Source organism: Chiloscyllium plagiosum, chromosome 1, assembly GCF_004010195.1.
Source record: "Chiloscyllium plagiosum isolate BGI_BamShark_2017 chromosome 1, ASM401019v2, whole genome shotgun sequence".
In the NCBI taxonomy this organism is placed as follows: domain Eukaryota; kingdom Metazoa; phylum Chordata; class Chondrichthyes; order Orectolobiformes; family Hemiscylliidae; genus Chiloscyllium; species Chiloscyllium plagiosum.
Window position 1 is genome coordinate 95415027 of NC_057710.1, and position 25714 is coordinate 95440740.

Genomic DNA, 25714 nt, shown 5'->3' on the forward strand with positions numbered 1-25714 from the left:
CATTGGAAAGACCTGGCTCAGTGTTTCTGGACTCATTGCAACTTAAAACAAAATGGCTTGCTCAACACACCTCCCATGCCACATGAATGCCAACTCATGCTACATTATGCCCTAACCCCATCGCTCCTCATACCCTCCTTGTCAAACTATTCCCCCTCTGTCCAACCTGATGGCCCTCATAACCTCCATGACAATTATTTAATTCTACACCCCAAGGGAATTTCAAACATTCCCTGTGAACTTAGAGTCCTTTAACAAACCATGTGTCCTAATGCCAATTCAGAACGAACTTAATGCCAATCCATTGCCAACAATGTTCCCATGCACTGCCTTACCCCTTACACCCTCCATACCAGTTCACTTAATATCTATCATGCACAGACCTCAGGACTTATTCAGTGATGCATTAAGATGAAATTGTTAATTTTCTGTTGATAAATGCATTATTTTAATTGAACAGCCTCATTATTTGAATATAACTTTCATTATGTTTAAGTGACTTCATCAACTAAATTCTTTATAAAAACAAACATTTGTATTCATAATTTCACGTCAAAGACTTTATAAGCACTTGGAACTGTCAAACTGTGAACCAACAGGCGCCCCACTGTGACAACAATGGGTTGTGAACTCAGGCCTGTAGTGCAAATCTTATAATGAGATCCTCAGGCTGATGTCAAAAGACCGAGTGAAATAACAAGGAGTTTTTTTTATATCACAGAAAGTTCTTTCAAAAGTTTGTAGGCCTGAAGCGTTAAATGCCTTAATAGCTTGACAACTCCCTTGCTCACTCCATTGACAGGTTGTCGGTCACCAATGAGTTTATAAACTTAGTACACACATTAATGTGTACTTTTAACAATCCGAAATGTCACTTAACCAATCAAGACGGGCAGATACCGGATCTTATGGGGCACCTGACCTCTCCCAGAGATGACACTGAATCTCTCCAAAAGTTAAAAATCACACAACACTGGAATTACGCTTCCAATGGCATTTTGAGCTCATCTTCTTATCCTGAAAATTCTGACTGTCATCTAACAGACAGTATCTCTGAAATTACAGCACACTTGCTCCAACATGTCAGCCTTGATAATGTGGGCAAGTTCTGAATGCCACTTGAATTAAAGAGAAGAACACGATGCCTAAGCCAACTTTGATCACAAAAATACTTGACTTTGAAACAAAAAAGATGTTTAAATGCTTAAGTATGTTGTTTCTGTGCAGCTACACAGAGTTGTTCTCAGTTTCTTTTGTCAATGTGGTTAGGATGTTGAACTCATCTTTCAGATTTCCTTTGCCAATTTGATTTATCCAGTCAAGATGAAAATTAAAGTCACTCATAATTATTTAAGTAAGGAGTAACTAAGCAATAATAAACACAGCAGGTTGAGTATAATCTGAAAAAAATGTAAGGTTGTCCACTTTAGTGGGAAGAATAAAAAAGCAGAATATTATTTAAATGGAGAGAGATTACATATGCTGCAATACAAATAGATTTGGGTGTCCTTGTATGAGAAATCACAAAATGTCTCCACATGGCTACAGTGATTAATTAGGAAGGAAGAAAGAATGTTGTCTGTCATTGTAAAAGGGATATAAAAAGGAGGTCTTGCTCCAACTATACAGGGCATTGGTAAGCCACACCCAGTACTTGGTATAGCTTTAGTCATCTTACTTAAAGGAGGACATACATTGAAAGAAGTTCAGAGGAGCTTCATTAGGCTTATTCCTGAGCATGAGGTGATTGTGTTATGAAAAATGGTTAAGCAGATTGGGCCAATGCTCATCGGAGTATAGAAGAATGAGAGGTAACTTTATTGAAACATATAGTATTCCAAAGTGCGATACAAAGTTGATGCTGGGAAGATGTCTCTTCTCAGAAAACTTACTGCTAAAGAGCTCAATTAAAAATAAGAAATTATTGGCAAAAATGAGGAGGAATGCCTTGTCTCAGAGATCAATAGTCTTTGGAATTCTGGAGCCCAGAGAGCTGTGGAGGTTGGATCATTACCTACATTCAAGTTGGAGTTAGACAGTTTTTCAGATCTACAAGCAAATCAAGTGTGATGGGGAGAAGGCAGGTAAGTGGCGTTAAGGCTACAATCAAATCAACCATGATCTCATTTATTGGCAGAATATGCTCGTTGGACTAATTGGCCTACTTCTATTTCTTATAATGTTACATTAATGTTATCTCTCAAGGTGCAGAGGTAGTTAAGATGTTACCCTTAATGGAATGCGCAATGGTTTCTGCTCCAAACTTGCTGATAAATGTATACAGGTATGTAACAATAATTTATAGTTTGTTGTTCAACATCAATGACCTTAATTAATTATTTTGTAAATTTGTGCTTAAGTTTAGAGACTTAATGCTAGAAATTAATCACTTCTTCATTTTGACACTCAAGAGTTTAATTTCCTTGGAGTGATAACTTTCACACACTGACTTGCACAGATCCCTTTCTGTATATTTTTTGTAATGGAACCATCAACTTACATAAAATACTGACTGTGCGATAATATTCAGAGAGATTTACATTGTGGATCTCTGCCCATTCCTCACTTTTTGAGATTTACCCAGACCCTTGAACTGTTTATCATCTACATTCATGATATCCACTTTGAAAAGGCAGCAACCAAAGGCCAAAGAAGAGTCACCTACAAGCAGATTTACCAGTTTTATTGCTTCCCATTAAAGCAGAGGTTTCACAGATTGAAATGCATAATCAAAATGAGTGGGAAGAAATTGGCTGCATCAATCAGTATTGCTCATCACTGAGGAAAATGCACTTTGAGGTAATAATATTTAAAACCTCTAAGAGGTTCACTTCCTTCCACAATAGGTCATTAATCTCATCTTCCCTTGCAAGTAAAGAAAACTAGAAGCTTTCTTTTACTTTGAAGAGTAAGGGTTATTCTGTAATCTTAAGTATTTTATACAATTTGATGTCCCTAATGGTAATCTCTCAATTGCAGATGAAACCTGTGGAAGTCAGAAACAGGAATTTCCCACCCCTTGAGCAGAGTGGGCAATGGCGAGAAAGTTGGGAAAATATGATGGAAATAGAAAAATTAGGTTCTTAATGTTGAGTTAAAAAATTCTTATGTTTCCCCCTGGGATTTTAAACAGTGACTCTAAGTCTCACTAATAAATCTAAACTACCTTATCTTCATCCATCTGAATCTCATTATCAGCTAATCTCACCTCATTTCCATGTGCTTCCCTGAGAAACTAAACGGCATGAGTTCCCAATATGAACATCAGAGCAGCTACCTGGAAGCACCAGTTTGTTGTCCAGGCCTACACAACATATTCACATTTGCTGCACAAACACTGTCCTTCTCCACCCTTCATTCACCCAAGGGGGTTTAAGCAAACCACCTGCCTCACCACATCATTATGGATTCTTTCAGACCAACTCATGCACCACGTTAGCCCTTCGGCACTTCATTTTGTAGCTCTGACACATTTATCACTTGCAAGTTTCTGCCAGATAGCGATCCTGATGGACACCCTTCCATCATTGGCAGGTGAAAGTCTTGCCACTGAACCCTCTGAGAGCTGAGCGAGTTTCGCTTCAGCAGTGGAGGTTAAGCTCAGAGTTGGCTGCGCTGACCAGCTTGTAGAAGCTCGTTGGGTTTGATAACAGGACCGAGGTAATTAGTTGGATAAAAGATAAAGGCTTGTGCAAGTTAAGGATGAATTCACACTGTGCTATTAGGAGAGCACGGCTGCACAGCACAATGAAGGTTACTGGATTGTTTGCTCATTGTGGCCTCTTGTGAACAAAGTTAGAGCTAATGGAATAAAGGGGATTAAAGCAATGTGGTTACCAAATCGGCAGTAATAAACAGTAATGGTGAACAGTTGTTTTCTAGGCAGGAGAAAATATTACTCCTTTCTCAAGGAGCAGTATTGGGTTCCTTGGTCTTCCCGATTTACATTCAAGACCTAAACCATAATCTACCGGTCCCAATTTCCAGATGTGTTGATTATTTGAATCTTGGAATTACTGTGAAGCATGAAGATGACAGAGTGGATCTGCAAAAGTACATGTGCAGTGAAATTGGTGGACAACTGGCGGATGAAATTTAATGCAAAGAATGCTAATTTGATTCACTTTAATATAATATAAACAAAAGGTACAATTCTAAAGAAGGTTCAGCTGCAAACTGACCTGGGTGCACATGTATGCAAATCATAGAAAGTGGCAAGATCAGTTAAGGGTGAAGATAATAAATCATGGCATCCTGGACTTTATCAATACAGGATTAGAAAATAAAAGTAATGAAGTTATATTAAGCCAGAAGGAAACATTAGTTCAGGCTCAACAGGAGTAGTGTGTCCAGATCTGAGTTCCACCATACAAACTAGCCTTTAGGAAAACTCATCAAGGAAACCACAGTGGGTGCTTGATGGGTTCACCTCACCACTTGTTCCAAAACAAAATCCATCTAGTCCATTAACAAACTATACAGCACAGCACGATCCATCAGCACCAGCTGTGCATACCCTTCCAACATGGACACTGGCACTCCACTCCAGCTTGGCGCAGTTGCATTCAGAATGCATCCATCTTGTGCCTCTGGCATTTCCTCAGCATGCATGCCATGACTGCCAGGCCTTGTATTGGCAATTGGTGGTCATGCTATCTAGTAGGGCTCGTAGGTCTTGCTTTACAGCAGTGTGCCACATCATTCTAGCACCTGTGCCCCACGACAGAATTGTTCACACACTGCATCTGTAACAAGCAGTGGGACAAGTCAAAGTCTCAGGAGCACAGTGCACAGTGAGGTCTACGGAGGGAGGTTTCCAACAAGAGCCCCCACATGGTTAGTCAAGGCCAGCCTCCCATACCAAGGCTTCAGCCACAGACAGACATCCAGTCAGGATGGCATTGCTCAGGAATCCATACCTCTGTGCTCTGACAAGTGGGGGGGGGAGGCTAGTGACCATCAGCCAGGTGTCTGGACAGGTGAAGACTGGCTTTGACAATTCAGGTGATTGGAAGGGAGAGACCATAACCATGCCTCTCAGGGAACAGAGGTGCAGGTAGTCAGTTGTAAGACCACAAGAAATAGGAACAGGAGTAAGCTTTCTCAAGTTTTCTCCGCCATTCAATAATATCATGGCTGAGTTGTTTAAATGTCCACCAAGGTTCAGGAGTGGAACGGGATGTGGCAAGATTACAGAGTTCAGATCTGATCCATTTGATTGAGGAATCACTTAACTCTATCGTTTACTGCTAATGCTGTTTGGCACACACATAACCTTTGTTGTAACTTCACCAGGTTGACACCTCATCTGTAGGCATCAACTCCTGCACTCACCATTGAGCCAGGGTTGACCATTAGGTTTGATGGCCATGGTAGAGTAGGAGATATGCTAGGCTACAAAGGTGCAGATTGTCTAGCAGTGGAGTATATGAGGCAGATTTCTCAAACTAAAGGACATTAATGAACCAGATGGACAATTGACAATGGTTTCATGATCATTGTCAGACTTCCCTTGGAAGGACAGCAGTCTGTACTATGATAACAATTTCCTGCTTATCCTACAAAACCTCAACTCATAAATATCAAAGGTGCTTCAAAGATTTCACATTCACTATGTGCAAACTCAAAGTGTCTTCAGGTAGTTTCTGAAAACGTTCTCATGAAAGGCATGACAAGTCACAAAAATTCCTTCAAAAAGAATATTCAATTATCAAGGTCGTTAAGATTTATGGTGGACAGTTTTCAATTCAACATTATTTTTGTCAGACATGAATCTTTTTAACAAGATATTGACATAAAAGTTAAAAAGGGTTGGAAATTCTATTGTTTAAATGTTAAATTCTGGTGTTATTTTGTTGGTGCAGATTATTTAACAGCTCTGAATCCATTCAGCATAGAACATACACTCAGTCCCGAGGGCTGCAAAGGAACAAGCAACATTGTGTGTTCAGTAACAGCTTCATGCCAAGAGGATACACATAATTTTGATCTCGACCCAGTACTGCAGAAGCTTTTTACCAGCCGGATAACACTGAAGCAACTTTCACATTTCAATCAAAAACTTTCAGCATTCAAATAAAATTAAAAGTTGATTGTAAACTCATTCTTTGGATGAAGTAATCAGCATCACAGTACTTCTTAGTTCAAAAACAATATACATTCATGAAATGATCAAGCAGGAAAATCACCTTAGGTGGTGGATTGGAGACATTTAAACAGACATATGATGTATTGAATATGACTTTTACAAAATGTGGAGTTTAAAACCATTTAAGTAAAATCTATTTCAAATATGCAGATATTCTTTGTATTTGATGATAAGCACTTATTCCCTTACAATTGCATGCGCCATTTTCCCTCACTTGATGCCTTTGATTTGACCTGTGACAGTATTCCCATGCTGTTTTAGGACATATGCCATATCTGACGCATGTATCTGAGCAAAGTTCTTAAATTGTATTCAGGGCCTTGAGCTCTCATTGAGTGCTTGTTCCTTCACTGTGATGACTCTATGTATGGTGACGATAAGCATCAACTAACTTTATTCCCATTGCAGCCAATAGCAGGTGGTCTTCTTTAAAATCCCTGATTCTGGAGGAATGGCACAGATTTAGGATGGGGTAATTGTCTGCATACTTTCTGTCTCCATTTATGCCATAGAGGAGGAGGAAGCAGATGCCATCCATTTTGGACCAACAGAATATAGGTCCAAGTTAAGAACAGTGGATGCTGAAAAAGTTCATGTGCACAGTTCAATTAACTGTAATATTCAGATGTGAAGAAGGATCAAAAAGGCTAATGGAATGTTAGTCTTTTTTTAATGAGATGACTTGACTACAAAGGGAGAAAGTTTTGATAAATTAATGCAAAGATTAGATCACATCTGGAGTACAACATACAATTCTGAGCTCACATTCTAGAAGGAAGTATTAGCCTTGGAAGGAGAGCAGTTCTGATCCACTAGAATATTACAATACTTCCATAGATTAGGCAAGGCTAAAATCAATGGAGTCAAGGCAAGTGCATGCACTTAAGATAAAGTTCAATGATGATCTGGTTGCATGGTGGGTCAGGGTCAAGTGCTTACTCCTGCTCCTGTTTTTCTATATAAAAGTTTACCTTGTAAAACTTCATTTTAGGTGCAGATCTGTGAATTATATCTATCTAATTCTTAACAGGAAGGGAGCATTAGAAACCCAGTTGTTAGCCATTAACCAAGTTTTGTAATGATTCCGCTGCCATCAGAATGTCACATAAATAGAAAGAGGTGCAGTCATCTTAATTTAAGGATGTGGAACCGGAATCTTACAAACAGAATTTATGGGAACATGGTAAAGATATGGTGGCTCAGTGGTTAGCACTGCTGCCTCACAGCACCAGGGGCCCAGGTTCGATTCCAGCCTCAGGCGACTGTCTGTGTGGAGTTTACACATTCTCCCCGTATCTGTGTGGGTTTCCTCCCACAATCCAAAGTTGTGTAAGCTAGGTGAATTGGCCAAGCTAAATTGCCCATAGTATTCAGGGGTCTGGAGGTTAGGTGCATTAGTCAGGGATAAATGTCGGATAATAGGGGAGGGGAATGAGTCTGGGTGGATAACTCTTCAGAGGGTTGGTGGGGACTTGTTCGGCTGAAGGGTCTGTTTCCATACTGTGGGGATACCATGATTCTAATAGAAAAGGGTCCTGCAAATGGTACTTCCAAAGCCAAGTTGGGGATTCAGATAGCCTAGAAAATAATGCTTCTGGAAGGATTCTTGTGGAGCCTAAACATCAAACAATTTTCCAGTAAAATGCTAACTTTGCACTGTGATCTTCCAGTGGGTCTGAATGGGCAAAATTTCTGCCTTTCACAGTTTTCCTAATGCATTCAGCCATGTGGCAGTAACACACTAGATTTGCCAACTTGGAATTCAGGCCATTTAATATTTTCAATTAATGTTCATCTTCTAATTTCTGCTTTCACATACCCCTTCATTAGCTTCCTACATCAACCTGACTATCTCCTCAATATTGTAGTGACAGCAAAAACAATAACGTTAGCATAGCATTGACTCCACAAGATGGGAATAAAAACAATGATAGCAAATGTAAGTGACATTGAATGAACAGAAAAGGGGTTTTGTAAAACATTGTGTATCAATGACACCCAAAAGCTAAAATGAGCCAGTCACAAGGAAGTTGGAATACAACATAAATGAACGTTCAGGACAGGTATCCATATCTCTGAAGGGATAAAATTAATACTAGAAACATGCCAGAAATGTTATGAAAGTAAACAGCAGGGAATTCGCCAGAAATAATAAATTGGGATGAATCAGAATGAAGGTAATTATAATGAAGTTGATTAACATTAAGAGTGACTGAAAGGAATGACTGAAAAGCTTGATGGAAGTGTTGTCTTTACAGGAAGCAGTGGCAGAGCAAGACTTTTAACATGTTACAGATATAACCTGGATATACCTCCACTATGCTGCCCCACCAGCCAGATAATGGAGGAAAAATTTAGAAACTAGGACAGATACCTATTATCATCTCCTTTTCTAAATCCAAATCAACATCTCTGTCAAAAAAGCCTCTAGGCTGCCCCTTCCCTGCTCACCACTTGTAAGATACAGCAAGGAGACAAAGCTGAGCAAATTCCTACTTCCCTGACTTCCACTTACAGTACAGTAATCTGAAGGTGCTGTTAAGCCTACAGGGTGGAGAGGGGATGTGTTAGGAGGGAGGTGATGGCAGGTATCAATGGTGCAGCAGCCCAAATTTCTGCCATTCTCTTGTCGGAGATCACAGCTATAACCAAAATTACCTTAATCTTATGGGCTCTTGTCGTCCTTTTAACCTGTTCTACTCCCTTGGGTGATGCTGCAGCCTAGAGGCTTTTTTGACAGAGATGTTGATTTGGATTTAGAAAAGGAGATGATAATAGGTATCTGTCCTAGTTTCTAAATTTTTCCTCCATTATCTGGCTGGTGGGGCAGCATAGTGGAGGTATATCCAGGTTATATCTGTAACATGTTAAAAGTCTTGCTCTGCCACTGCTTCCTGTAAAGACAACACTTCCATCAAGCTTTTCAGTCATTCCTTTCAGTCACTCTTAATGTTAATCAACTTCAACCTGTAGCACTGCCAGGATTTTCACTGGGGCCGTGAATGGCAGATATACTGCTGGGTGACTGCCTTCAACATTTGCCGATCTTCATCTTAGATTAGATTAGATTACTTACAGTGTGGAAACAGGCCCTTCGGCCCAACAAGTCCACACCGACCCGCCGAAGTGCAACCCACCCATACCCCTACATTTACCCCTTACCTAACACTACGGGCAATTTAGCATGGCCAATTCACCAGACGTGCACATCTGTGGACTGTGGGAGGAAACCGGAGCACCCGGAGGAAACCCACGCAGACACGGGGAGAATGCGCAAACTCCACACAGTCAGTCGCCTGAGGCGGGAATTGAACCCGGGTCTCAGGTGCTGTGAGGCAGCAGTGCTAACCACTGTGCCACCGTGCCACATCCCTGACCATCTACAGCAGGATCATGGCACGGTCAGAGGAGGAGATGAAAGTTCTGCTGTGACCATTCTTTAATAGGAAGGGAAGAATTCAGACACTTCTTTTACAAAATAAACATCATGTGACTGAAAACTGGCATTAATGACATTCTTCTAATTGTATAATGCAATGCACAAATTTAATTCCTAAGATTGATTGGGTCTACATACATAAGACTACAAATCATTTAATCCATTATAGATTAGTCTATTGCCTGGGTAACAACTAGTTCTTTAAACTGCAGTTGATTGCATTTTCAGGCTAACAATATCTGTTGGCAAATGCTGAAAATGTACCAAATAAACTATTACTTCATAATCTGAGCTCACCAGATGGCAAAGAAATAACTTTAAAAATCACACAACACCAGGTTATAGTCCAACAGGTTTAATTGGAAGCACACTAGCTTCAGTTACATCACACTGCAATTTTTTGCTATAAATTCTGTGTTACGATCGAGCCCTCCACTATCACCTGATGAAGGAGCGTCGCTCCGAAAGCTAGTGTGCTTCCAATTAAACCTGTTGGACTATAACCTGGTGTTGTGTGATTTTTAACTTTGTACACCCCAGACCAACACCTGTATCTCTAAATCAAGAAATAACTTGACTGGTTCATAATCAGTCTCTGTTTGAAGTAACTGTTCTGTGGTTTTGTGTACACACCAGATGTCCGGAAATTGTAGGATTAGCTAATAATCTGAGATATTAGAATAATTACTTTCTGCTGCTTACTGACCAGGCTGAAAAATAGTTACATTACCAATCCTGTAGGTACAGTCAACAAACACAATGCCTCGCTTGGTGTAGTGGTATTACCATATGCATTGTTAACATTAACAGAAGTAGAGTTTGAACTAAAGCACTGTTATATAAAACAGCTCATCAACAGACAGAAAATCAGCACAACCATTCATCTACAAGCACATCAACTTTTAATAAGACAGATTTCTGCTGCAATCCTGGCAGAGGGGCTAACTATAAGGCCACTGTCAGGACCTGATAGTTGAACACGGTAGAAGCTAGCGCCGTAGCTGATAGTTATTTATCAGTGACCTGTGCTTGAAGATATCAGTTATTATATGGCTTATGAATTGAGCTACTGTGCCTTTCATGAGAACCCTACTTTGAACAACAGAAAACACATTATTCTTATCAGTAACCAACAACACCAAGCTTAACTTTCTATTCAATCTGAAATGGGCTCTGATTAGAGCTTGGAACATAGAACATTACAGCATAGTAGACCCTTCGACCCTCAATGTTGCGCCAAACTGTGAAACCAATCTGAAGCTCATCTTTCCTACACTATTCCATTTTCATCCATATGTTTATCCAATGACCATTTAAATGGCCTTAAAGTTGGTGAGTCTACTACTGTTGCAGGCAGGGCGCTCCACACCCCTACTACTCTCTGAGTAAAGAAACTACCTCAGACATCTGTCCTGTATCTATTACCCTTCAATTTAAAGCTATGTCCCCTCATGCTAGCCATCGCCATCCAAGGAAAAAGGCTCTCATTATCTACTCTATTTAACCCTCTGATTATCTTATATGTCTCAATTAAGTCACCTCTCAACCTTCTTTGCTCTAACGAAACCAGCCTCAAGTCAATCAGCCTTTCTTTATAAGACCTTCCCTCCATTCCAGGCAACAACCTAGTAAATCACCTCTGAACCCTTTCCAAAGCTTCCACATCCTTCCTATAATGCGGTGACCAGAACTGTACACAATACTCCAAATGTGGCTGTTCCAGAGTTTCGTACAGCTGCAACATGACCTCGTGGCTCCAAAACTCAATCCCTCTATTAATAAAAGCTAACACGCCATATGCCTTCTTAACAACCCTATCAACCTGGGTGGCAACTTTCAGGGATCTATGTCCATGGACACCGAGATCTCTCTGCTCGTCGACACTGCCAAGAATTTTACCATTAGCCCAATACTCTTTATTCCTGTTGCTCCTTCCAAGTGGATCACCTCACATTTTTCCACATTAATTTGCCACCTCTCAGCCCAGCTCTGCACTTATCTATGATTGATCAAACTATAGTCAGTAAATCATAAGTAAATATATTTGGTGCACATGGTAAAAAGATTTCATACACATTTAGACACTGTTCAAAAGCTGTGAACATAATATGTCACACCTCTAACTCCACTTAGAGAAACCTTAATTAATCTCAGCACGTAAAAGTGAAGGGTATTGTCACCATCTTTGGTTGGCCTTTTTACAAATATATTGGAAAAGAAGCATTAATTACTTACTCGCAAAGCAAGATTCCATTTTCCAAACCCGTTCGAAAGTCCTTATCACCAAAACTTCTGCCTGTTACTTGCTGAAGACAAAAAGGAAAATATATTAGATAGAATTTAAATAGAAATCACAGTGTTATTGATGGTTAAGAATTACAATGACATGAAGTGCCATGTATGTTACTGGCCCTGACTATTCAGCCCATAACTCAATGCATATAAAATATTTTAAATGGCAACTTATAATTAACAAGGACATTATTTCCTAAAAAAAATGCTTTGATACAAAAATAGTGCAAAATATAGTTGGGGTGCGTCAATTTTGAAATAATAATGTTTCTTCCTTGCATCATTAGGAAAGACCATGAGGAAATCTGAAAATGGTCAACACACTCCAGCTTCAAGCCACATGTGACTGACTACGGTTATATAAGAGACACAACTTGAAAATTTGTGAATGGAGTCTATTACTCATTCACTCTTTACTGATTTTCATTTGAAAAATGTTAGAATTTTTACTTTCTCCCTTAATCATGGCAACCATAAGTCTTCCCTTTTAAATAAATTCACTTATTCAGTATTATTAATGTGGTGGAAACTTCCCTTCTCAGTCATCTCCTGTTAGCATCAAATACACTCAAATGTCACACAACGAGAACCAACGTAAAACTAACTGTCCTCTTCCAACACCAACCTCAGAATGCATTACCTTGGCAGTACTATAACAATATGGACCACAGGTTAACTGCTTTGCAATACCTCTGAGCTCGAGTTGCCTATTATGAACTGGATTGAGATTTTCCAAAGTAGCCCTCTAACAACCAAAATATGAAGGAGAATTCCATCCCATCTCTATGTTTGATTTGATCCTCAATGGGAAAAGCTCAATTTAACCTAACGGGCCTACCAATTCCACACAAACTTCATCCCAGGACATGAAAGAGAGATGGTTACCAGACATTTTCCAGTGATAGAACGAGATCAGTCACCAGTACATACATGATTACAGCCAATGCCCTTCAATAGCTTCTAAAGTAGATCTGCCTTCACAAAGCAGATTCCTATTCTCCTCTCTTTTTTCTTCTCTTTTGCATTTTTTTTTCATTCTTTCCTCTTTTTTCTTTGTCTGGCCACAGACTCCCAGCCTCCAACTGAGCCTGACCTGCCAAGCAAGCTTACAATCTAGTGAGTAGCCTCCCGGCCAGCAAGGTGAACATTGGTCCGATGTGGTGGACCCTCGCCCCGGTGTGGCGGACTCTCGGCCCGGTGTGGCAGACTCTCGCCCCGGTGTGGTGGACTCTCGGCCCGGTGTGGTGGACTCTCAGCCCGGTGTGGTGGATTCTCGGCCCAGTGTGGTGGATTCTCAGCCCAGTGTGGTGGATTCTCAGCCCAGTGTGGTGGATTCTCAGCCCAGTGTGGTGGATTCTCAGCCCAGTGTGGTGGATTCTCAGCCCGGTGTGTTGGACTCTCGGCCCAGTGTGGTGGATTCTCGGCCCAGTGTGGTGGATTCTCAGCCCAGTGTGGTGGATTCTCAGCCCAGTGTGGTGGATTCTCAGCCCAGTGTGGTGGATTCTCAGCCCAGTGTGGTGGATTCTCAGCCCAGTGTGGTGGATTCTCAGCCCAGTGTGGTGGATTCTCAGCCCAGTGTGGTGGATTCTCAGCCCAGTGTGGTGGATTCTCAGCCCAGTGTGGTGGATTCTCAGCCCAGTGTGGTGGATTCTCAGCCCAGTGTGGTGGATTCTCAGCCCAGTGTGGTGGATTCTCAGCCCAGTGTGGTGGATTCTCAGCCCAGTGTGGTGGATTCTCAGCCCAGTGTGGTGGATTCTCAGCCCAGTGTGGTGGATTCTCAGCCCAGTGTGGTGGATTCTCAGCCCAGTGTGGTGGATTCTCAGCCCAGTGTGGTGGATTCTCAGCCCAGTGTGGTGGATTCTCAGCCCAGTGTGGTGGATTCTCAGCCCAGTGTGGTGGATTCTCAGCCCGGTGTGGCGGATTCTCAGCCCGGTGTGTTGGACTCTCGGCTCAGTGTGGTGGACTCTCGGCCCGGTGTGGTGGACTCTCGGCCCAGTGTGGTTGACTCTCAGCTTGGCGTGCTGAATTTTCGGCAGTATGTGGAGGTCTCTCGGCCCAGCGAGGTCTGAGCGCATACATCTGGTCTCAAGGTGATTCCTAAGTGCAATCCCACTGTAGCTAAGCACTTAAGAAAGACTTTCTGCTTTATTTCTTTATTTTCTGCTTAAACATGAGAAGGTCTGCAAAGTGTAACTTTTAACCTAACTTTGTATGGTTTATGCTGTGCTATAATCACTGCAATTTTTAACTTTTAACTTTGTTCTTAAGATTCTGTACCTAGGTACTTTTTCCCAAGATGTAACCTTGTGTGGTGAAATGATTGACTTTTCACTGTAGTCCTGTACTTTTGTTCTTGAGTACACGTGACAATAAAATCAAAGTCAAAAGTTAAAGATTACGATACCTACTGCTGAATTTGGGTAACCAGTTTGTGGGGTCATTCTGAGATAAACCTAACACCAAATCATTTGCATCAATCAACCAGATGTTTGGTAGATTCACACACTAGAACTGCTTCAAAGGGGAAGAAAATCTTTAAAAATAGGCATGTTGAAAGAACATTTTTTTATAAACTACTGAAACATCCCAACAATCCAAAAACATAACAGCAATGTGGACTTTCTTATTACTAATCTAATAAGCTCCAAGATTTCATGATAAAATAAACTAACTAAAATGATTCAGTCGCAAAAGAAAATGCAGCAAGATTCTTACCTACAGAGAGAAACGAAACTGGGCCAGCATGAAAGATTAGAACTACAGCCTTTAAAGAGGATCTGTAGACACAGAGCTATCAAACATGATTGCAGTAACTGGGTCACCCTTCTTTCAATAGGTAAAAGATGTGTTTTCTCTTTTATTCAATTTCTTTTTACTCAGATGTCTTTTGGTTAATTTGCAATTGAATTACCGCACCAAAAGAAAACCTACTTAACATTAACCCATAATCATTTGCTGAATTAAACTAAATGAATTTTAGCTTCATAAGCTTTATTTTTGTATAACATCAGCACTAAAGGAATAGTTAAACATAGAATCTAGAAACAGGAGCAGGTCTTCGGCCCATCGAGCCTGGTCTGCTGTTCAATATGATTATGGCTGACACTCTATCTCAATGTCATATTTCCACTTTGCCCCTTACCCTTTGATGCCTTCAAAATCTAAACATTAATCTATCTCTTTCTTGAATATATTCAGTAACATGGCCTCCACAAGTTTCTGTATTTGAGAATTCCACAGGTTCACTAATGTTTGAGTGAAGGAAGTTTTCCTCATGTCAGTCCCAAATAATTTATCCTGTGTCCTGAGAATGTAACTCCTGTTTCTCGATTACCCCCACCAGGTAAAACACCCTCCCATGCATCAATCTGTCTGTGGAGCCCTGTTTGAATTTTATACATTTGAGTCAGTTCCACTTTCACCCCTCTAAAACTCTTAAGAATACAGGCTCGGTTTCACCAATCTCTCCTCATAGGACAGTCCTGCCATCCCCAGTAAGATCTTAGTGAACCTCTAGTACACTGTCCCTTTGGCGAGTATATCCTTCCTTAGGTAGGGAGCACAATACTTCAATGTAGTCTTATCATGGCCCTATAAAACATTATGGAATTTAAAATGATTTGCAATTGCAAAAAGAATTGCCTTCTGATGAATATTGATTGGAAAGATTCTTTCTCAAATAGTGTAATTGTTTTAAAAATAGAACTTTAACTCAGCTTACTGATCGGTAGAATGACAGAGTGCAGCAGTGAGCCGCCACCATGTGTTCCCTCAGAAATGGGTCAGGCCTGCAGCATAGCTGCAGAGCTACAGTTCCCTCATTTGGAGGTCAGGTTTAAAACTATTCCTTCATTGACATTGAATACTAGCTTTACAAGTGCTGTATTTTGAATCCGGAAAAAATAGTAAAGCCATGATAGTAAAGCTACAACCACACCTCAAAATTACTGCAATATCTCTAAAGTGCTTTAGTCTGTTCTGAAGTCATGCTATGCCAAAATAAAGGAATTCAATTTGATGACTACAGAAAATAGACAGAGTGTTGGCAATACAGGATTAACCCTCATCTGATGCTTCCAATGTAGACAACACCACCACTTCGACTAACTTGCAGGATTTGCATGATGGAGCCAATGCTAAATACACTGTAGTGAGGATGCATGCATCAGGAGAGGATGCAGATTTGTAAGATGTTAGCACCACATAAAGATAGAGTGTACCTTTGACAAGCGAAATGCAGGTGTGATAACATTAGTGGAATAATCTGAACAAAAAGAATTATCATGGTGTGTGTGTGTGTCTTTATAGAGGTTTATAAAATCATGTATGGATAGGGTAAATAGACAAGGTCTTTTCCCTAAGGGGGTCCAGAACTAGAGGGCATAGTTTAGGGTGAGAGGGGAAAGATTTAGAAGGGACTTAAGGGGCAACCTTTTCATGCAGAGGTGGGGTGCATGTATGGAATGAGCTGCCAGAGGAAGTGGTGGAGGCTGGTACATTTAAAAGGTATCTGGATGGGTACATGAATAAGACAGGTTTAGAGGGACATGGGCCAAGTGCTGGCAGATGGGACTAGATTTATTTAGGATATCTGGTCGGCATGGATGAGTTGGACCCAAGGGTCTGTTTCCATACTGTACATCTCTAGGATTCTATGACTATGACTCTATGTCCTGTACACAGAAAGCGTGACAAATCCAACCAACCAACTACTGCCCCATCAGTCTACTCTCAGATGCAGGTGATGGGGTTCCTGTGTCCATCCAGGTGATAGTGATAGGTGCTGTCTAAAAGGCCTTGGTGAATATCTGTAGCGAATCTTGTGGATGGTACACATTGAAGCTACTGAGTGTCATTGGTAGAGCGAGTAGATGTTTGTGGAAATGGGTACTAATCAAAAGGGTGACTTTGTCCTGGATGGTGTTAATCTTCTTGTGTGTTGTTGGAGCTGCATTCATCCAGGCAACTGGGGAGTATTCCACAACACTCCTGACTTGTGCCTTATAGATGGTGGACAGGCGTTGGGGAGTCAGGAGGTGAGTAACTTGCTACAGTATTCCTAGGCTCTGACCTGCTATTGTAGCCATAGTATTTGTATGGCAAATCCAGTTCAGTTTCAGATCAAACGTAACCCCTGAGGATGCTCATTGTGGAAAATTCAGAAATAGTAATGTCATTGAATGTCAAGGGAAGATGGGTTGATTCTCTCTTGTTGGAGATGGTCATTGCCTGACAAATATTACCTTTCACTTTTCAGCCCAAGACTGGATATTGTCCAGGTTTTACTGAATTTGGACATGGACTGCTTCAGTATCCAAAGAGACGCAAATGTGTGTGCAATTATTATTGAACATCCCCACTTTGGACCTTATCATTAATGAAGCAGATGAAGATGTTTAGCTTATATGCTTAGATCTGTCTAAAACTTGTTGCTTAATCAGTTTGGCTTGCAAGTAGTTCTATTTTGTCACTTCACTGGGTTGATATGTCATTTTCAGGTATGCCAGGTGCAGTTACTGACATGCCCTCCTGCAGTCTCCATTGAACCAGGGTTGATCCCCTGGCTTGATGGTAATGATTGACTGGGGGATATTGTCATGATAGATGCATCTGCAGCTGGTAGATTGGTGAGAATGAGGTCAAGTATGTTTTTCCATCTTCTTGGATTCTAATTACCTAGCACAGAGCTAGCCTAGCAGCTATGTCTTTTAAGACTCAACGAACACAGCCAGTAGTGATGCTGCTGAGCAACTCTTGGCTATGGACATTGAGGTCCCCATTCAATATACTTTCTTTGTCCTTGCTACCCACTATGCTTCCTGTTTGACATGGAGGAGTAGTGATTCATCAGCCAAAGGAGGTGCAGGCTCAAGGATGAGAGGAGCAGTACATGGGAACCAACAGGAGGTTTTCTTGCCCATGTTTGACCTCGTGCCATGTAACTTCATGGTGTATGGAGTCAGTATTGAAGAATCCTAGGGGAGCTTCCTTCTGATGGTATACCACTGTGTTATCATCTCTGCTGGGTCTGTCCTGCAGTGATGGTGATGGCGGTGTTTGGGACATTGTTCTTAAGGTATGGTTCTTTGAGTTAGGCTATGTCAGACTTGGCAAGTCTGCGAGACAGTTCTCTTAGTTTTAACACTAGCCCTCAGGTGTTGGTAAGGAGGACTTTGCAGGGTCAACAGGGCTGTTTTTGTTGTTGCTGTTTCCAATGCCTAGCCCAATGCAATGTGGGTTCATTCTTTTTCTGAGATTTTTTAGAAATTTATACCATTGAATGGCTAACTAGGTCACTTAGAGGGCAGTTAAAAAGGCAACCACATTACTATGGTACTGGAGTCATGTGTAAACCAGATCAGGTTAGGCTAGCATGATATACCAACATTAGCAGATTTCTCTCCCTAAAGCTCCTTAATGAATCAGATGGATTTTTATGACAATCGACAATGGTTTCAGGTTCACAATCAGCCTCTTCATTCCAGAATTGTTTAACGCAAATTCTATCAACTACTATGGTGGGATTCAAACCTGGCTCCATAAAGCATTTCTGGGTCTCTGTATTTACCAAGTACAGCACTAATAACACCATGCCCCTGGCTCCCTGTAAAGTTTTCAATTCTGTTCTGTATTTCACACATATTTCTGTTTTTATACAATTACAGAGTCCTACAGCACGGAAACAGACCCTTCAGTCCAACTCATCTACACCAACCAGGCATCTCAATATGACCTAGTCCCATTTGCCAGCATTTGGCCCATATCTCTCTACACCCTTCTTATTCATATACCCATCCAGATGCCTTTTAAATGTTGTAATTGTACCAGCCTCCAACACTTCCACTGTCAGCTTGTTCCATAAGTGCACGATCCTCTCCGTGAAAAAGTTGCCCCTCAGGTCCCTTCCAAATCTTTCCCTTCTCACCCTAAACCTACAGGTGTAGGGGTAGCACAGTGGCTCAGTGGTTAGCACTGCTGTCTCACAGCGCCAGTGACCCAGATTCGATTTTAGCCTTGGGCAGCTGCCTGTGTGAAGTTTGCACATTCTCCCCATGTCTGCGTGGGTTTACTCCGGGTGCTCTGGTTTCCACCCACAATCCAAAGATGTGCAGGTTAGGTGAATTGACTATGCTAAATTGCCCATAGTGTTCAGGGATGTGTAGGTTAGGTGCATTAGTCTGAGGTAAATGTAGTGTAGTAGGGGAATGGGTCTGGGTGGGTTACTCTTCGGAGGGTCGGTGTGGACTTGTTGGGCTAAAGGGCCTGTTTCCACACCGGAGGGGTTCTATGATTCCATACCCTCTAGTTTTGGATTCCCCCACCCAAGGAAAATGACCTTAGTTGTTGACCCAATCTATGCCCCTCATGATTTTATAAACCTATATAAGGTTGCCCCCTCAGTCTCCAACACTCCAGGGAAAAAGCCCTAGCCTATTCAGCCTCTCCAGTCCCAGAAACATTACTGCAAATCTTTTCTGAACCATTTCAAATTTGACAACATTCTTCCTATAGAAAGGTGACCAGAATTGTATGTAATATTCCAAACGTGGCCTCACCAATATTCTGTACAGCCGCAACATGACATCACAACTCGTACAGTCAGTGTTCTGACCAATGAAGGCAAGCATACCAAATGTCTTCTTCACCATGCTGCCAACCTGTGGCTCTACATTCAAGGAACTACACACCTTGAAAGGTCTCTTTGTTCAGCAACACTCCCCAGTGTCCTCCCATTAAGTGTATAAGTCCTGCCTTGGTTTGCCTTACGAAAATGCAACAACTCACATTCATTGAAATTAAACTCTATCTGCCATTCCTCAGCCCATTGTATTTTGAGATAATCTTCTTCACTGTCCACTACATCATCTATTTTGATGTCATCTGCAAACTTACTAACCATACATCCTCTATTCACATCCAAATCATTTATATAAATGACAAAAAGCAGTGGGCCCAGCACTGATCCTTGTGGCATACTGCTGATTACAGGTCTCCAGTCAAAAAAAACCCTCCACTACCACCCTCTGTCTCCTACCTTCAAACCAATTTTGTATCCAATTGGCTAGCTCTCTCTGGACCCCATGTGATCTAATCTAACCAGAGTGCAATGTGGAACATCATTGAATGCTTTGCTGAAGTCCATATAAACAACAAGTTTCACTCTGTCTCTTTCTATCTTCTTTGCCACTTCTTCAAAAACTCAAGCAAGTTTGTGAGACATGATTTCCTACATACAAAGCCATGCTGACTATCCCTAATTAGTCCTTGCCTTTCCAAATGCATGTAAATCCTGTCGATTGAATACGGTTCCAAATATTCGTCATAAGCCTTGAATTCCCTCCATTACTCTGTATTTCAATCTCCCTGTCTTAGGTTTCTTCTTAAATCATTGAAAATAAGTCCTTCCCTGGTTGATCATTTTTACCTTCTACATTATTTAGTCTCTATTCACAGTTACTTTAAATCACATTGTGGCCACCGCTAGTTAAGTGATGCCCTACTGTAAGACACTCCACTGACCATAAGTCATTTCCCTGAGTCAGATTCAATACTGCTTCCTGCTTTACTGACAGGAGACATATTGACAATCAACTCATTATTAATGCTTATATGTGCTCCCCTTCTAATTGCCTCAAGGGAAAGGGGGTGTGAAATATCTAAGAAAGCCACATTTGTAAAATAATGCTTTCTCACAGTTAAAAGAGGAAACAAACCTGATGGGCACCAATTCAGTAATCACCTGCTCAGCAAAGGTTGAAGGGTTTCGGTTGCAGTCCGAGTGTGCTGTTATACTGCCTGTGTGCAATAGAGGGCAGCCTCTGACTGCCAGGGGCTGTGTATCACATGTAACATTCAAATATGACCAAAATGGTAAAAAAAATAGATATATGAATTAAATCAGACTTGTTGTAAATTCTGTTTGAAAAGCAAATAAACATTAGGAATTGAACCTTTAAGTTATAGAAGTAAACAAATGCTTATACTTTAAATAGCTTTTGAAGATGTAAATTACAATATTTCAGTGTCCTTTCAGCATAAGTATTCCCAAATTATGAAAGAAAAACAAGCTCTAATTTCTTCCATATGTGCTTTCAAATCAAACTCCTCCAATAATGTATGGCATTTCTATGCCAACTAATGTTATTGCTAACTGTATTGTCAATACTCCCACAGCCACTTTCCCAACAGACCTATTGTCAGTTAAATCCTGGTCACATCCTCCAGTCTCTTCAAAAACACATGCGACAATTGAAGCTGACAATTATTCTAAAGTATGGTTCACTGTGGCACTGAACTGTTCAGTTAATTTTTTTTTGCCAAAACAGCATTGTTGTATATTACTAACATACGACTAATGGAGTGGCCAAGCATTCAAACTTATTCCTACAGATGTACATCTGCAAGATGGACACAGAGGCAGTCGAGCACTTACATCATTGCTCTTAACAGAGCAGTGCTTGTTTAGAGTGGGCTGATACTTCGAGTTATGAAACAATAGCAAAAGCTAGTTTCCTTTCCCTTGTTGAAACACCTGCTAACTGCATCAGTCTGCTTCATCCATAATGCAGCAATGAGAGGACAGGAATATTCTAGCCTGCTTTCCTCATCGCAACACAATCAATTGCAAATTGAGAACTCCATACTGCCAACTGACTTGTCTCATCATTACTGATATCTAAATACACTGCTTGCACTCCCCAGCCGGAGTCTTTTTAGCTGGACTGTCCTTGCATTCCTATTTCACTGAGCAGTAACTTATCTTGGGAAAAGAATGTTGGGGTGATATAGCTTGACACCGTTGTTATATGCCACAGAGAAATGGACAGCAACCAAAGGGACTATTGACAAGCTGAATACATTGAAGGTGTAGATGTAAAAGAGGATTCTCCGCATTTCCTACACAAAAGTACTAATGAGGGAGCCACCGGAAATAGCAGAGTAAAAAGAAATTAGTGTGTAACATCAAAGAGAGAAATATACAATATTTTGGGCAAATGATTTAAGTGGAAGTTAGAAACAATTATTACATGGAAACATTGACAGAAAACAAAGAAGAGGGAAGCAGAGGAGAAAGGAGATAATGGATATAATGGTCTGGATGCAGTTGATCTATGTGGAATGTGTAAGGGCAGCATGGGACAGACAGAGGTAGAGATTCATTGCAGGTCATTTTCTGGGCAGAAGACACCAGCGAATGAATGAATAAATGAACAAGAGAGTTTGGCTTAATTCACAAAACTATAACATTTGACATCGACAATAAAATGTTTCCAGAAGCATCAGACACTTCAGATGGCTTCATGTTTTTGTGTGCATGGTACGCTGGTGAGAACTAAATAAAATATGGCTTGACACAAGAGATTTGTGTCTGCATACACTGAGAAGAACAGGGAAACTAGATAAGGTACAAACATATGACTGAGGAGTAGAACTAGGCCAGTCAGCCTTTAAAGTCTATTCCACCATCCAAATTTGATCTGTTGTGTTCAAAATTCCTTGTTCCCATATTTCCCCAATAATCTTTGACTTTTGCCTAACAAGAATCCAACTATCATTGCCATAAAAAAATTCACCTCCATTGCTATTTGAGGCAGAGAATTCTAAATTTGCAACCCCCTGAGAGAAGATAATTGCCCCCTCACTGCTGTCATGAAAAGGTGTCTCATAATTTTAAAATAATGTCCATAGTGTATCACACACAAAGGTAAACATCCTTTCCATATCCATCTTGTCAAGACCACTCAGGGTCTTACAGACTTCAATCAAATCACCCTCGCTCTTCTGAACTTCAGTGAAAGCAAGCCCAACCTATCTAATCTTTCCCCATAAGACATCTCACTCATTCCAGGTATCAATCTAGTAAACCTTGTTGGAACTGCTTCCAACACATTTACATCCTGTTATAGATAAGAAGACCAAAACTATGCACAGTATTTAAGATATAGTCTTAACAGTACTCTGTACAATCAAAGTATAGCATTGTTACATTGATATTGCCAGGAGGAGCCTAGAACTTGAAGCTTTTCATCATTTCCTCATCAAAACTTGGAACCTAAAAACAGACCTGGTAAAAAGGACACCATTTTGTAACAGATGGAGAAGGGCATACTGATTGGTCGGGCCATCATTAACATAGAGATACAGCGAGAAATGGTAATTTTCAATCTTAATTCTCAGATTAGGCTGAGAGATTCACATAGGCCTGTCAGCACCCTCTTTTCATTCAGACATGCTTCCTTTGACCCCCAAAATTACTGCAATTGTTGGAAAGTTTGTGAAGACAGGAGCAAAATATTATTCTTAATACCTCGCATATTCTTATTACCGTTGATACACCCCCCATACTCACCCTTGAGAGGATTAACATTCATTTTTCTTACTCTTTCCCTTTTTAGATATCTATAAAAAATGTTTCCATCTATTTCTAAATTTCCAATTAGCTTTCTCTCATAGTCTAATTTATTAGAGGCAATTAACACTTTGGTAATTCTCTGCTACCCTGTGGATTCTGACCAATCGTCTAACCTAAGCTCACCTTTGCACAATTATATACTTCTTCCTTAAGTTTGATGTTCTCTTTAATTTCTTTAATTCTTACTGGTTGGTGGCTTATCCCCCAAATTTTTTCTTAATAGTGTTTTCTTCATCTGCGCATTCTCAAACATGCCTTTAAATATCTGCCATTACTTTTCCACAGATGGTCCTGCAAGCCTAATATTCCAGTTCATGTCAGCAAGCTTGGTTAACATGGCCTCACAATTGTTCTTGTTCAAGTTTAAAATACTAATCTTAGACCCAGTCTTCTCCCTTTCAAGTTGGATGTAATATACAATCATGTTATCATCACTGATTGTCACCATTACTCCCTGAGGTCATTAATTAATCCTTCCATATTCATAATACGAAGTCGAGTACAGTCCATTTTAGGTTTGTTTGCAGAATGTGCTGCATTAAGAAACTATCTCAAAAACATTTTATGAACTCACCGCGGCTATGATTGCCAGTCTGATTTATCCAGTTTATATGTAGTTATAAATCACTCACAATTATTGATGTTGAGACTGAGGTGCTGGAAAAGAGGCAGGAGAATCGATGTTTCGGGCAAGAAACATCGAATTTCCAGCTGCTCGGATGCTGCCTGACATGCTGTGCTTTTCCAGCACCACACTCTCGACTCTGATCTCCAGCATCTGCAATCCTCACTTGCTCACAATTATTGATATCCCTATTTCACAAACACCGAATATTTCTTCTTTATATATTTGTCCTACATTGTGGCTACTATTTGGGGGCCTACTATTTCTCATCTCCACCCAAACCGATTCTACAACCTGATCTCCTAACCCAAGGTCACATCAAACTATTGCACCAGTACCATGTTTGATTAAGAGAATGACCTCTCCTCCTTTACAAGTTTCCTGCTCTTCTTGAATACATGCCTCGATATTCAGGACCAAATTCTCATTTTCTTGCAACCATGTCCCCCCACGATGACTACCAGTTCACATTTATTCACTTTGATGTGCAGTATCAATTGATTTATGTTGTTATGTTTGCTACCCACATTCAGATACAGAACTTTTAGATTTTTTTTATTCTCTTTATACGTGCGATCGTGACTGCTCTGACCTTCATTTTGCATATTAGTATTTTACACTCCTGCCTTGACTGTCCCTTGAATTTGTTATGATAACCAAAGTTTAATCCTCCACTTCATATTCCTAGATATACTTCGGCTGTTGCCTTGCTCAAGTGAAGTTTCCTTCATACTGACCAGACTCCTTGCTGACCTTGCTGTCCATTGCTTTGCATGGGAATACCTGCTATATTCAGGGTAGCATTCCTTACTGTAGTTTTTGAGGTGGAATAGTGATATGGTACTGCAATGATCTTCAGATATTTCAATTTGTACAAATACACATACACAACCAATATACCATTGTCTGTACTTTATAAGAACATTGATATTTCTCAGTTGACAGTCCCCCACCACATCAAACCTGACTGCCCCGGACGACCCATCGTCTCAGCCTGCTCCTGCCCAACCGAACTCATCTCGGCATACCTCGACACGGTCCTGTCCCCATTAGTCCAAGAACTCCCCACCTACGTTCGTGACACCACCCACGCCCTCCACCTCCTCCAGGATTTCCGCTTCCCCGGTCCCCAACGCCTCATCTTCACCATGGACATCCAGTCCCTGTACACCTCCATCCCCCATCACGAAGGACTCAAAGCACTCCGCTTCTTCCTTTCCCGCCGTACCACCCAGTACCCTTCCACCGACACCCTCCTTCGACTGACCGAACTGGTCCTCACCCTGAACAACTTTTCTTTCCAATCCTCCCACTTTCTCCAAACAAAAGGAGTAGCCATGGGCACCCGCATGGGCCCCAGCTATGCCTGCCACTTCGTAGGGTATGTGGAACAATCCATCTCCCGCAACTACACTGGCCCCACCCCCCATCTTTTTCTTCGCTACATTGATGACTGTAGCGGCGCTACCTCGTGCTCCCACGAGGAGGTTGAACAGTTCATCCACTACACTAACACCTTCCACCCAGACCTCAAATTCACCTGGAAAGTCTCGGACTCCTCCCTCCCCTTCCTAGACCTTTCCGTTTCTACCTCAGGCGACCGAATCAACACGGACATCTACTACAAACCAACCGACTCCCACAGCTACCTGGACTACACCTCCTCCCATCCTGCCCCCTGTAAAAACGCCATCCCATTCTCCCAATTCCTTCGTCTCCGCCGCATCTGCTCCCAGGAGGACCAGTTCAAAATACATACAACACAGATGGCCTCCTTCTTCAAGGACCGCAAATTCC

At 41.1% G+C, this 25714-nt stretch overlaps 1 protein-coding gene across 14 annotated transcripts in view; it reads right to left on the reverse strand.

Annotated features, from left to right (window-relative positions):
- The window catches only part of LOC122550847 (LIM and calponin homology domains-containing protein 1-like), a 353361-nt gene that overhangs the window by 177383 nt on the left and 150264 nt on the right, over positions 1-25714 (reverse strand). For all 14 annotated transcript variants that reach the window (XM_043692200.1, XM_043692265.1, XM_043692275.1 and 11 more), the window contains exon 2: positions 11823-11893. In XM_043692200.1, coding sequence (XP_043548135.1) covers positions 11823-11893 — 71 coding nt within the window. The remainder of the gene's footprint in view (positions 1-11822; positions 11894-25714) is intronic.